Below are 14,412 nucleotides of genomic sequence, written 5' to 3'. Positions count from 1 at the left end.
CCCTTTCTTCAACGCATTTTTTACCATCGGAAAAAAACGAAGTAATACAGAGTCTTACAGGATTTTAGAATCTAACACAACACCAAAGTTTTTTTTCTACAGGGTAATACAGTTAATCATTCAATTCAGTATCTAGGTGGTTACCGATTGCATTGTCACTTCCTTTAATACCTTAACATCTTGTACCTTACTAAAGTCTTGTAGCATCAGAGTCCAATTTAGTAACCCAACTATTTGTAGGTCTTATTTTTCTTTAGCAAACAAAAACTAAAGAGTTGTGATCTTAGCTTACGGGTATACTACAAAAGTTCATGCAAATACTAATCTTTATGTTGCTTTCAAACTTAACAGGCAGGCTTCCATTTGGTTGTCTTTATTATTCACGTGCTTTGTCGAAATCCAGTAAAACCAGCTTTTGCCATTTAAAAATGGCGTCCCCATTAACCATCGCCTCTTTTCCGGTTAATTCCCACTTGGGGAGCTTGGGCACCCTGGCGAAATAGGCTTTCGTCCGCTCCTTCCATAGGAGTTATTTTATCAACAATGTGTCCCAAACTTAGACCATCTTCTGAATTTCCACCCAATTCTTTAATTTTACGCAAGTTGCTAGTTTTCTCTTCAGGACCCTTCAGGCTATTAGTTTTCAGTTCAAACTCTTTGTTCAAACAGCATTTCAAATACTGCCTTTTCACACCACACTCTGGAATAACAATAGCGTGTGTGGCTCCGTTACCTTCCAACTCAATCTGTAATTGATTCGCAGGCTTTGTGGTACCACGCCATTGTCTCTGTAGCCTGGTTGCTGCCTTTGATATCAATCCAATCTTTAAATTTTCTTCATTCAATTTGGGAATTAAATATTTCCCTTTTCCTTCAATAATAATATTCATCTCCCCACTTTTGATCTCCGCATTAACTTTTAACACACCTTCGAGCACAAACACCTGGGACCTCTCACTTCCCACTATTACCAAGGTTAACCCTTTCTTCCCTGAACCAAGTCTATCTGACCCATAAGGACTGCATTCCTTTTCAACGGAATCAAATACCTCAGACTTTTTCTGAGCTCCATTAGTAGGTTCTGTACCACGTGCATCCACATCTTGGACTCAAACGGGACATTTGCCTCTTCCAGGCTTTCAATACCCGTACCCGGTCCAAATTCTAAATTCCCCTGATTCTCCCAGCTACTCTCTGGGCAACTCCCTTCCAGAGTAAACTCAACCCCGCGGGCTGAAACAACCTCGTCTGCCAACCCAGCAGACTTCTTCAAGGTAATGGCATCCTTTTCATCGAGGACGGCTCTCATTTCATTATCGGGAACACCTTTAGAATTTTCAACTTCTTCAAACAGTTCTGCCAAACCAGACAGATCATCCATGTCCAACTCTGGACCTTTTAACAGCTCTATCTGTTTCTCATCTTTATTTTGTGCCTCTAGAACTTTTCTCCTCGCTAAGGGCAGGTCTACCCCCTCTCCCTTACTCTCTTTCACTTTCCTATTTTCCGTTTTCCCCTCCTGCTGGTACAGGGCCGGTAAAAACGTCTTGGCCAAATCGATACTGGCCTGATTTAAACTGCTCTCTGTCTCAGCTGCCTTTCTCGACATGCTGCGAGTGATCACGCATGCGGGATAGATCTTGGAATCTAGGGGCGGAGCGGCAACACTCACCGGCCGGCTCGTCAGCGTCATTGCTGACCAAACCTTACCACCGGTTAAATCATTACCCAGAAGGACGTCCGCGTCAGTTCTCGGGAATTCTGATCGTACCCCCATTTCAACTGGTCCAGAGACTAACTCACAATTCATAATGACCCTATGCAAGGGCACCATTTCCGTCCCTTTGCCTATTCCTTTCACAGCTACCATTCCTGTCTTGCGACCAAGCTCTAGTACTTACTGCTAATCAATGATAGTTCAGCCCCCCGTGTCTCTCCAGATCCGTACTGGAACTGGTGTGTCTCCCTCCCTCACAGATACGGTTCCGTTTGACATACAAGTCTCAGATCCTTCTCGTACTCTGTCTACCCAGGGCTCTCTTGTCGATTTACTGATTAACACAGCACATCCAATAGGGACTGCTGCTTTCCATTTTCCTGTCTCCTTCCTCGGAGCAAGGCACCTAGATGCAATATGACCCACCTTTCCACAATTAAAACAGGTCAAGTCAGGAACTCTCCTGCCATCTTGCCTCTCCTTCTCAATCTTACCACTAGCTCCCAGCGGAACCTCTGCCTCAGCCGGCGGGCTTTCTCTACCGTTCCCACAGTCTCTCTGGTAACTTTTATTTGAGGAAGACTTTGTCTTGTGGGTTAGGGCATATTCATCTGTGAACCTAGCAAATTCGGAGATGGACTTATTCGGCTTCTCATTCAAATACATCCGGATATCATCCGAAACACAACCTTTAAATTCCTTAATCAGAATTAACTCCCTGAGACGCCAAAAATCTTCTTCCACTATTTCTGCTGCACACCAACGATCCAAGAGCACACCCTTCTCATAGGCAAACTTGGTATACGTCTGATTCCACCCTTTCTTTAAATTTCTGAATTTCTGTCTATAGGCTTCAGGTACCAATTCATAGGTCTGAAGAATGGCCTCCTTTACTTTCTCATAATTCTCAAATTCTTCCTCCTCCATGGACAACGCTGCATATGCCCGTTGTGCCTTCCCTTTTAACACACTTTGTAACAAAGCCGCCCACTGCTCTTTGGGCCACTTCTGATTCACTGCCACCTTTTCAAAATGCAAGAAATAACTATCAACATCCGTCTCCTCTAACAGAGGTACTAACCTCAACTCCCGACTAACATTAAACTGCTCCTCTCGGTCTGACCCTTGAGCTCTTCGCTCTTGCCTTAACTTCTCCATATCCAAGTCATGTTACCTCTGTTTCTCTTTTTCAGCTGCTTCCAGCTGTTTTAACTGAATTTCATGCTCCCTTTGTTTCTCAGCTCTTTCCTGCTCCTTCTTCACCTCCATCTCCTTTAGCTGGAGCGCATGCTCCCTTTGCTTGTTGGCCCTTTCTTTTTCCTTCTCAGCTGCTTCCAGCTGCTTTACCATTGTCATGTTCCAACCTTAATTTCTCCAACTCTAACTGAGCTGTCCCACTAGCTGGTACCTTTTCAGGGATATTTTCCAATACCTCAGCTGAAAACACATTCTTCACAAATATAATACTGAGTTATGGCCCTCCGCACCTCCTGCTTTTTCATTGACAACCTCACCTCTGCGAGGCTTAGTCCTTTCGCAATATTTATCAATTCCAACTTTGAGGCCGCCTCTAGCGCCTCCAGAGTCGGGTTTTCTATAAATTTGTCTACGTCCATCTTTGCTGGTTTCCCGTCTGGCTACCCGCGCAACCAGACCCACATTTGGACTTAAGCCCGATTCACTGGCCCTCCAATTTGGTATCAAATCTCGAGACGAGATCCCCACTTTGTTACGAACCCAGTAACTGAGTCACTTACCATCAAAGATAGAGAGGTCCATTGAAGTCTGATGGTACTATTTTTAACAGTATTTATTAGTAAAAATACACAAAAATAATATCAATGCAAACATAGAGATAATAAACGTCGTCAATACTAAATCTAAAAGTGCGGGTATAATAATAATCAATAAGAAATAAGCTCTATCGTTGTCTAGGGGATAATGTATTGTCCGATGGAAATATAAAAGTCACTCAGTTCATTCAGGCTGCAGTCTTTGGTTGGAGTTGAGAGAGATTTTAGAAACTTGCCAGCTTTTCCTTTTTATGATGTCGATCCTTCGAGAGTTCCGTTCGTGTAGCTGGTCACGTGTGGCCACTCCTTTTGCTAAGCCGTTCTTCCATGGTAAGGCCCCAATTCCCAGGCAAGGGAAAAGGACGCACGTGAGCCCTCCACCGGCTGTCGCTATTAAACACTGTCACGGGATTTCTAGCGTTTCTCCTGGTGCGTCTGAAGGGGTTGTTCCCCAGACCCTCTTTTATCCTTACTCACGGGGTCTCAGATGTCAGTCAGGTTGGGATGATGCAATCCCTCAACCAGCCCACTCTGGTCATTCCCTGAGGGCTTCAATGAATAGTACAGTACTCAATACACAATTCCATCTCCAAGAGACAATAGCCGTTATCAAGGGTTCCGTTTTCGCTGAGGCCAGGACACATTCCAAGCCTGTGTATTCTGGACGTCTCTCTCTCTCTCATTTCCTGGGTCCCAGACCCGAATTAATAGCGATCTTGCGATTCTCAAAAAGGAGGGGGCTACTTTGTACCCTTCAGCCCCTCAGAGTTGTGGCACATTCGTAACAATGTATATAATACGTCTATTAAATAGTTGTTTTAAAGAAAGTAATGAGGTAGTGTTCATGGGTTCAATGTCCATTTAGGAATTGGATGGCAGAGGGGAAGAAGCTGTTCCTGAATCACTGAGTGTGTGTCTTCAGGCTTTTGTACCTCCTTCCTGATGGTAACAGTGAGAAGAGGTGGGTTGCTGGGTGGTGCAGCTTGTTGGGCTGGGAGGACCTTTTCTGCACTGTATCTCTAAATATTTAAATAGTGTCATAAAGAGATGCAGTGTGAAATAGGCCCTTTGGCTCACCATCTTCACTGACCATGAACCACCCACCCAGTCACACAATCCTACATTCTCGTGTAGGCTCTCTCCATATTCTTATCCACTCAGTCCCATGTTCTACCACTCAACAATAAGGGGAGTTTATTGTAGTTAATTTGCCTACCAGTCACGTCTTTGGGTTGTGAGAGGAAGTCCACGCAGTCATAGAGGGAATATGCAAACTCCACACAGACAGCGTCTGAGATCAGGATTGAATCTGGATCGTCAGTGTTTTGAGCAAATGGCTTACTAACTGTGCATTGTGATGGAACAAGATGTGGCAAAATGCAACCATCATAATCTTTGATTATCAGTAATTAGTACCACAGTTAGCCATTCCGACAATGCATTTAGGCTACTGATGCTGATTACCTAGTGAAAGCATGGTACAGGTCCACCAGCCCATGATATCCCGTCAACCTCTTAATCTACTCCAAGCTCATTCTAATGCTTCTCTCCCACTCAGTTCTTCATTTCTTTTCATCCATGTGGGCTAAAGGTGGAAGTAAAATTTATTATCAGAGTACATACATGACTCCACATACAACCCTGTGGGCGTACTCAGCAAACTGAGAGAATAGTAACTAAACAGGATCGATGAAAGAGCAAGAAGACAACAAACTACAAATACAGATATAAATGAATAGCAATAAATAACGAAAGCATGAAATAACATTTCTCTTAAATGTCTGTAATATATCTCCTCTACCACCAACCCTGGCAATGTGTTCCACACACCTGCTACTGTGTGTGTGTGTGTGTGTGTGTGTGTAAGTAAAATAAATCTACCTTGGTATCCTGCCTATTACACTCTCCTCCAAAATCTTAAAACCTTAAAATCGAGCCTGAGAGTATTAACCATTTCTGTGATCCACTATCAATGCCTCTTATCAACATATACACCATCAGCAACTCTCATCCTCTGCTTAAAAAGAAGCATCTCTAAAACCGTCACAGCCTTTCTATAATGACGTGACCAGAAGTGAACATGATACTACCAAGAACTGTTTAACTGGAGTTTTAAAAAGCTGAACTCAGTCCCGCAACTAATGCTTTTTTAACCACGCTATCTTGTGTGCAACTTTGAGGGTTTTAAGGACATGAACCCCTAGATCCCTCTGTTCTTCCACAAATGTTAAGAACCCTGCCATTAACCCTGTGCTCTGCCTTCAAGTTCAACTTTCCAAAATGTAACAGTTCACGCTTTTTGGGATGGAACTCCACTGCCACTTCTCAGCCCAGCTCTGCATCCTATCAATGTTCCATTTTAACCTATGGCTATCTTCTGCACTATCCACAACATGACCAGTCTTCGTGAAAACTTACTAACCTACCCCTTCACCTCCTTGTCCAAGTCATTTACTGTATAAAATCACAAAGATCAGGGCTTCCAGAACAGATGCCTGTGGACACCACAGGTTATTGACCTCCAGGCAGAATGTGCTCTATCTACCACCCTCTGCCTTTGTGGGCAAGACAATTCGGAATCCACACAACCAAGTTTCCCTGGATCCCATGCCTCCTAACTTTCTGAACGAGCCTACCATAAGGAACGTTGTTGAGTGACTGGCTTAAATCCATATACACCACATGCACTGCTCTATCTTCATCACTTTTGTTTGTAGTCTCTAAAAACTCTCTCTGGCTCTTGAGGCATGAATTGCTCCTCATAGAGCCATGCTGATTATCCTCAATAAGATGATGATTCTCCAAATGCTCATAAATCCTGTTCCTAAGGATTCTCCCCATTATTGTGCCCACCTCCGACATAAGATTCACTGGTCTATAAATCCCAGGATTATCCCCATTACTTTTATTGTACAAATGAATAACTCCAACTTCTACTACTACAGGATACTATTCCTGTGGCCAGTGAAGACACAAAGATCATCACCAAAGGCACAGAATTCTCTTTGCTCACTTCCCGTAGTAGCTTGGGATATATCCCATCCAGCCCCAGGGACTTATCTATCCTCATGTTTTTCAAAAATTCCAGCACTTTCTTCCAGCATATTATCTTTTACAACACCTGCAGTAGCAAGGGCACAACAGAGGGATTAGGTTTTTCTCACCTACCTGCTTAATGTTCTGATACTCTGGACAGGTAACTTGAATTTGTGATTATGCCCGTGGATCACTTTGACCCACAATCTGGGCTCTTGGGATTTATGACTTGCCCAAGTTCTAGCTTGAAAGAATGTACACTCTGGCAGAATGTACATTATTTAATTCAGCACCAAGTCGTGATGATGAAAAGTACCTTTGTGTTTAGATTTCTAGTCGGGCAACACAAAGTAGCCCTTGGCCTGTATTGAAAGATATATCAGGGAGCTCAAGATGAGCCAACACTGTAATTACTATGTACCTGAGTTCAGACTAGAATGCAAAGAACTTGCTGAGGCTTTGTGTCATAGTATAGAAGCAGCCCCTCAGCCTGAAGTGACCATCAAGCACACATTCACACTTAGTCCATTTTGTTCTATCCAACTCTCCCAGATTCTACCACTCACACTAGTAGGCACCTGTTCAGGCACAGGCCTGGGCAGGGTTGTATGGGAGACCGGCAGTTGCCCAAGCTGCAAGTTCCCCTCTCCACGCCACCGATGTTGTCCAAGGGAAGTGACCTTCAGATCACTAGACTGATGCCTTATCCACTAGGCCACGCGCCAACACACTAGGGGTAATTTATAAACCTGAAGCCCTTTAGGATGCAGGAAGAAATTGGAGTGGTGATGGAAATGTTCAAACTTCGTGCAGGTGGCACTGAAGTAGAATTGAATTTGAAGTAGAATTGAACCCAGATCACTGGGTTCAACTGAAGTAACAGTACTAGCTGGAATTCCAAAACACTTTTTAGCATTTGTATGTTGGTGTGTGGCCAAATGGTCTGAAGGTCACTAGTTTGAGCCTCAGCTAAGGCAGTGTGTTGTGACCTTGAGCAAGGCACTTAACCACACATTGCTCTGCGATGACACGGGTGCCCAGCTATATCGGCCCTTGCCCTTCCCTTGCACAACATCGTATCATTTATAAACTCTGTTTTTATACTTGAGATTTTTGCTACCGCCACATCAATTGATTGAAGACTCAGATACAACTGTGTGCTTCCAATTGGAGGTGCGCGTTTACTGCTGAAAGGAACGAACGCGGCCACAGGCCCAAACAAAACAAAACTATACAGATGTGTATTGTACAGCCATAACACAAAAGGTTCTGTATTGACACTGGAAATCCAGCCCAGCTGAAGGGTCTTGGCCCGAAATGTTAACTATTTACTATCCGCACCTCAGCCTGACCTGCTGAATCCCCCCAGTATTTTGTGCATGTCGCCATTTCTCCCGCACCGGAGTAACACTATTACATCCAGCTGTTTGCTGCAAGTGAGATTCATTGAAGCTCTGCCCGCTCCCCACTCACCCCGTGTGGTCAAGCTCCTGCAGCCCTGCGCTGCTTTGTGAGGGCAGTGAATTGGTGTTACTGAAGGTGGCGAAGGGCAGGGCGCGGTGCGACCGGAGGCGGAACGGGCACCGAGCGATTGACTGCGACGTGCGACGGGCAGATCGTTGCCGGCAGGTGTTGCCACGGCTCGGCGGGCATGGCTGACAACGTGGCAGGAGCAGGTAAACAAACAAATAGGCCGTTGTTTTGGATCCTGCGCTTCCGAATTTACTCTGCGACTGTTCTCATAGGTTTCCCGCAGTCTCGGTATTCAGGAGCCGGATGCTGCCCGCCGGTTTCCTCGGGGCCTGTGGGCAAATCGCCACCAAGCCGCGGGGCAGGGGGTGCTGAGTGAGGAGGGGGTTAAACGGCGGATGGGGGTTAGTGGAGGGAGACTGGGTAGAATTAAGTCATGGTTGGGGATAGGGAATGTGATCATAGGGGGATTGGAGTTGTAGATGTTAGTGGTTGCGTGGGCTGGATGGGGAATAAAGACAGATTGTGCGGAATGAGGAAAGGAACCCAGTCCTTTTTTTCATTAGCAAGTCCAGCTTTAAATTCGTCCATTTTACTTCAATAGCCTGGATGTTTGCTAGGAGTATGCTGGCAAGGGGGGACTTGGAAACAACAATTTCATCTGCAGACCAGCTCTACTACCATGTTTCCTGGTTGAGTGGCTGAGATTCAGCTGGGGCTATAACATTGTTGGAGGTGACATCAATTACATATATATACATACATTTATGGGCATGAGAATGGCATTATTTGATGGTTAGGTCCAGGTGCATAACAGATTCATTAGGTACAGGGGGTACCCAGTAAGGTGATCACTGAGTGCATTTCTGCTGGTGGTGTCTACTATTGAAAACATCATTGCATTTTCATTTTGCACATTGCATAAGTGTGAATGAATATTGTCTTAGCTGCTCTAATAGTTCAGTGTATGTATAATTATAAAATCTGAAGACGTATAAAGCCATTGAAAGTTACATGTTTTATTTCACCCACCCCCTGTTCATCTGAGTAAATATATTGATTTCATGTTCTGGCTATTTGAGCCTGAAAAATAATTAAAATTGGTGAGTTCCTTAATTATGGGTACCAACTTAAACTGGGCTTGTTGACACTATGTTTTTGTGCTTATTTTTTTTATCATGTTATTAGGTGGAAAATTTTACTTTACTGTAGTTTCCCTTTCTTCATACCCTTATTATGAAGAACTTATTAAGGAATTTAATGTAAAGGAACCCTTGGGAGGCAGTGGTCATAATATGGTTGAATTCATACTGCAGTCTGAGAGGGAGAAGCACAAGTCACGTGTATCAGTATCACAATGGAATAAAGGGAGTTACAGAGGCGTGAGAGAGGAGCTTGCCCAGGTGGATTGGAGGAGGATATTGGTGGGGATGACAGCAGAGCAGAGATGGCTGGTTCCTGGGAATAGTTCACAAGCCACAGGATAGATATGTCCCACAGAAGTTGTTCTCAAATGGCAGGAGTAGGCAACTGTGGCTGACAAGGGAAGTTAGGAACTGCTAAGGAAAGGGCATATAAAGTAGCAAAAATGAGTGTGATGTTGGATGATTGGGAAGCTTTTAAAATCCAACAAAAGACAACTAAAAACACTATAAGAAAAGATGAAATATGAGGGCAAACTAGCCAATAATATAAAGCAGGATACTAAATTTTTTTCAGTTATATAAAGAGTGAAAGGAAGATGAGAGTTGATATTGGACCACTGGAAAATGATGCTGGTGAGGGAGTAATGGGGGACAAAGAAATGACAGATGAACTTAATGCGTACTTTGCATCAGTCTTTACTGTGAAAGTCACGAGCATTGTGCCAGAGGTCCATGACTGTCAGGGAGCAGGAGTGAGTGCCATTGCTAATACAAAGGAAAAAATACTAGGCATACTCAAAGGTCTTAAGCTGGATAAGTCATCTGGACTGTATGGACTACATCTCTGAGCCCTGAGAGAGGTTGCTGAAGAGATAACAGATGCATTGGTTGTGATCTTTCAAGAATCACTTAATTCTGGCATGGTCCCAGAGGACTGGAAGACTCCTTAAGAAGGGAGGAAGGCCCTAATATAAAGAAAGGAAATTATAGGCCAGTTAGCTTAACCTCAGTGCTTGGGAAAGTGTTGAAATCTATAATTAAGGATGAGATTTTGAGGTACTTGGAGTCTAATGATAAAGTAAGTCAAAGTCAGCATGGAGCAGTATGTAAAGGAAAATCTTGCCTGACGAATCTGTTAAGAGTTCTTTAAGGAAGTAACAAGCAGGGTGGACAGAGGAGAGGCAGTGAATGTCATTTACTTGGATATTCAGAAGGCATTTGATAAGGTGCCACACATGAGGGGCTGTTTAACAAGATAAAATCAGATGGCGTTACAGGAAAGATTCTGGCATGGATAGAGGAATGGCTGACAGGCAGGAGGTAACAAGTGGGAATAAAGGGGACCTTTTCTGCTTAGCTGCTAGTGACTAGTGGTGTTCCTCAGGGGTCAGTATTGGTACCGCTGCTTTTCACATTGTTTTCAATGATTTGGATAATGGAATCCATGGCTTTGTGGCCAAATTTGCAGATGATACAAAGATGAGTAGAGGGGTAGGCAGCGCTGAGGAAGCAATACAATTGTAACAGGACTTAAGACAAATTGGAAGAATGCGTAAAAAGTGGGAGGTGGAATATAGTGTTCACAAATATACGATAATGCATTTTGGTGAAAGGAACAATAGTGCGGACTGTTATTTAAATGGGCAGAAGGTTCAAACATCAGAGGTGCAGAGGGACTTGGGAGTCCTTGTACAAGACTTCCGGAAGGTTAATTTACAAACTGAGTCTGTGCTAAAGAAGACAAGTGCAATGTTGGCATTTATTTAAAGGGGAATAGAATGCAAAAGCAAGGGAATAATGCTGAGGCTTTATAAGGCACTAGTCAGGCTGCACTTGGAGTACTATCAACAGTTTCGGGTCCCGTATCTCAAAGAATGTGGTTGTCATAGAAGAGATTTAGGGGAGGTTCAGGAGGATGATTCAGGGAATAAAAGGGTTAACATATGAAAAGCATTTGGCAGCTTTGGGCCTGTACTCCCTGGAATTTAGAAGAATGCATGGGGATCTCATTGAAACCTACCAAATGTTGAAAAGAACTAGACAGCGTGGATGTGGAGAGGATGTTTCCTATGGTGGGGGTATCCAGAACTAGAGGGCACAACCTCAAAGTTGAGGGGTGGCCTTTTAGAACAGAGGTAAGGAGGAATTTTTTTTAGCCAGAGAGTACTGAATATTTGTTACAGACTGAAGAGGAGGCCAAGTCCGTGCATATATTTAAGGCAGAAGTTGATAGTTTCCTGGTCGGTCAGGGCATCAAAGAATCTGGCGAGCAAGCAGGTGTATGGAGTTAAGTGAGATCTGGGATCAGCCATTATGGAATAGCAGAGTAGACTCAATGGGCTGAATGGCCTAATTCTGCTCCTATGTTTTGTAGTCTTATATGTGGTGAGCCGGGTGAGATCATGATACACTGGCTCATTGCAGATAAAACATTAGGTCTTAGCACTTATTTAGAGTCAATCTATCCAACCCACATATGACCTGATTATAGATGATAGTGTCAGTTCTGGTATCGAAAAATTTAAGCCCTTTGGTTTAGGTTCAGTTTAGTCATGGTCAGAACATGTTTTACTTGTACATTTAGTATGATCTCTGATTTATATTAGTTATCTTTAATGAAAGTGAATGGTCAATTACATCACAATTAAGATTTGAACAACATTGAGGAGCCCTTGTGTTGACAGAAATGCTCTGACAGAGAAGATGAAGCCTGAACACTAATCTCTTGGGCATAAAGATCATGCATTACTGTTTCCAACAATAAAGCATTTCTTTTGGAAAACTGGCCAGAATTTATCCTGCATACCAGAATAGGTTACCAAATAATTATCCCATTGTCTTTATGAAAAATATAGTTGGTATGTTTACTCTGCTACACAGTGATATTACTTCAAAAAGACTTTTAATGTCTGTAAGGCCCTTTGAAATATTTCTCAAAGGATATGACGTAAATGCAAATCGTTTTCTTTGTGTATGCCTCCCTACTCACTCCTGTTCACCTCTCTCCTCTATTCACTGACCTGTCTTCGCTCTGCTCACTCTGCTTTCCTTGCCCATGCTTAATTCAGCCAGCAGTCAGGCAGTAAGCAGAGGAGTAAATGTTGGAATCAGAACGAAGGTCTTTCAAGATGCAAGCCCTGGAGCAAGAGTACATTTACAACCACTTACTCTGTTGCTAACTCTGAGAGCCGAATCTGATTAATGGTGTAGCTGTGAAAGTACACTGTAGGGGGCAATAGTAAGATGCCAAAGTGGCAGTTCCTGTGCAGACAAAAATTTGGATTACTTTGTTGTGTAATGTGTCACATGACATGAATTGTATGACATGTTTCAGATTTTAAAAGAAATTTCTGAAACCATTAACTTGACTAAACATTGTTATTGCAGAGGTAATTTCTCAGTCTCCTGTTATTGCTGTCAGTTGTACATTTCAGACTTGCTCCCATGAGAAAACGAACTGCAACACACACAAAATGCTGGTGGAACGCAGCAGGCCAGGCAGCATCTATAGGAAGAAGCACTGTCAACGTTTCGGGCTGAGACCCTTCGTCAGGACTAACTGAAAGGAATGATAGTAAGAGATTTGAAAGTAGGAGGGGGAGGGGAAAATGCAAAATGATAGAAGACTGGAGGGGGTGGGGTGAAGCTGAGAGCCAGAAAAGTGATTGCCAAAAGGGATACAGAGCTGGAGAAGGGGAAGGATCATGGGACGGGAGGCCTAGGGAGAAAGGAAGGGGGAGGGGAGCACCAGAGGGAGATGGAGAATGGGCAGAGAGAGAAAGAAAAAAAGGGAGGGGGAAAAAAACAAAAAAAACAAACAAATATATCAGGGATGGGGTAAGAAGGGGAGGAGGGGCATTAACGGAAGATAGAGAAGTCAATGTTCATGCTGTCAGGTTGGAGGCTACCCAGCCAGTATATAAGGTGTTGTTCCTCCAAACTGAGTGTGGCATCATCTTGACAGTAGAGGAGGCCATGGATAGACATATCAGAATGGGAATGGGATGTGGAATTAAAATGTGTGGCCACTGGGAGATCCTGCTTTCTCTGGTGGACTGAGCATAGGTGTTCATCAAAATGGTCTCCCAGTCTGTGTCAGGTCTCACCAATATATAAAAGGCCACACCAGGAGCACCGGATGCAGTATACCACACCAGCCGACTCACAGGTGAAGTGTCGCCTCACCTGGAAGGACTGTCTGGGGCCCTGAATGGTGGTGAGGGAGGAAGTGTAAGGGCAGGAATAGCACTAGTTCCGCTTGGAAGGATAAGTGTCAGGAGGGAGTTTGGTGGGAAGGGATGGGGGGGGGGGGGATGAACGGACAAGGGAGTTGCATAGGGAGCGATCCCTTTGGAAAGCAGAAAGGTGGGGAGGGAAGGATGTGCTTGGTAGTGGGATCCCGTTGGAGGTGGCGGAAGTTACGGAGAATTATACATTGGATCCAGAGGCTGGTGGAGTGGTAGGTGAAGACAGGGGGGAATCCTATCCCGAGTGGGATGGTGGGCGGATGGGGTGAGGGCAGATTGCGAGAAATGGGAGAGATGCGTTTGAGAGCAGAGTTGATGGTGGAAGAAGGGAAGCCCCTTTGTTTAAAAAAGGAAGACATCTCCTTCGTCCTGGAATGAAAAGCCTCATCCTGAGAGCAGATGCGGCGGAGACGGAGGAATTGTGAGAAGGGGATAGCATTTTTGCAAGAGACAGGGTGGGAAGAGGAATAGTCCAGGTAGCTGTGAGAGTCTGTAGGTTTATAGTAGATATCAATAGATAAGCCGTCTCCAGAGATAAAGACAGAAAGAACAAGAAAGGGGAGGGCAGTGTCAGAAATAGACCAAGTAAATTTGAGGACAGGGTGAAAGTTGGAGGCAAAGTTAGTGAAGTCAACGAGCTCAGCATGTGTGCAGGAGGCAGCGCCAAGGCTGTCGTCGATGTAGTGAAGGAAAAGAGGAGGGATGAAAAGAGGGGAAAATGAACTGTTTGTGATAGTCTATACCAGGGGTCGGCAACCCGCAGCTCCGGAGCCGCATGCGTCTCTTTCATCTCTGTGCTGCGGCTCCCTGTGGTTTTGGAAAATAAATGATGAGTATTTAATTAAAATGTATTTTATGTTAGTTTGCTAGTTTTTGAAATGTAATTCTAAATTTGAAGATTATGGTGATCTTGTACAATCTAAATAAAACGTGTTTTTTGTCGCTATTAATGTACGTCACCACAACCAATGCCTGAAACCCGCCAGTGCTCGATTTCTTTAATT

The 14,412-nt window shown here is 44.0% G+C and overlaps 2 protein-coding genes across 2 annotated transcripts in view; one reads left to right on the top strand and one right to left on the bottom strand.

Annotated features, from left to right (window-relative positions):
• Nucleotides 1-1,918: 1,918 nt before the first annotated feature.
• Nucleotides 1,919-8,158, bottom strand: LOC132381549 (uncharacterized). The gene is made up of 2 exons (XM_059951054.1): nt 8,020-8,158; nt 1,919-5,095 (listed from the first exon to the last, which is right to left on the bottom strand). Exon 2 carries the CDS (start codon nt 2,873-2,875, stop codon nt 1,919-1,921), a length of 957 nt encoding a protein of 318 aa, XP_059807037.1. The 5' UTR covers nt 2,876-5,095; nt 8,020-8,158.
• The window catches only part of thap4 (THAP domain containing 4), a 59,127-nt gene continuing 50,029 nt past the window's right edge, over nt 5,315-14,412 (top strand). The window contains exon 1 of the mRNA XM_059951115.1: nt 5,315-8,222. Coding sequence (XP_059807098.1) covers nt 8,198-8,222 — 25 coding nt within the window. The 5' untranslated portion in view covers nt 5,315-8,197. The remainder of the gene's footprint in view (nt 8,223-14,412) is intronic.

Source organism: Hypanus sabinus, chromosome 2 (genome assembly GCF_030144855.1).
Source record: "Hypanus sabinus isolate sHypSab1 chromosome 2, sHypSab1.hap1, whole genome shotgun sequence".
In the NCBI taxonomy this organism is placed as follows: domain Eukaryota; kingdom Metazoa; phylum Chordata; class Chondrichthyes; order Myliobatiformes; family Dasyatidae; genus Hypanus; species Hypanus sabinus.
This window is presented reverse-complemented; position numbering and strand designations above follow the sequence as displayed.

Excerpts from the sequence above, each read along its gene's own strand:
- LOC132381549 (XM_059951054.1), bottom strand. The coding sequence starts at position 2,875 with ATGGAGAAGTTAAGGCAAGAGCGAAGAGCTCAAGGGTCAGACCGAGAG.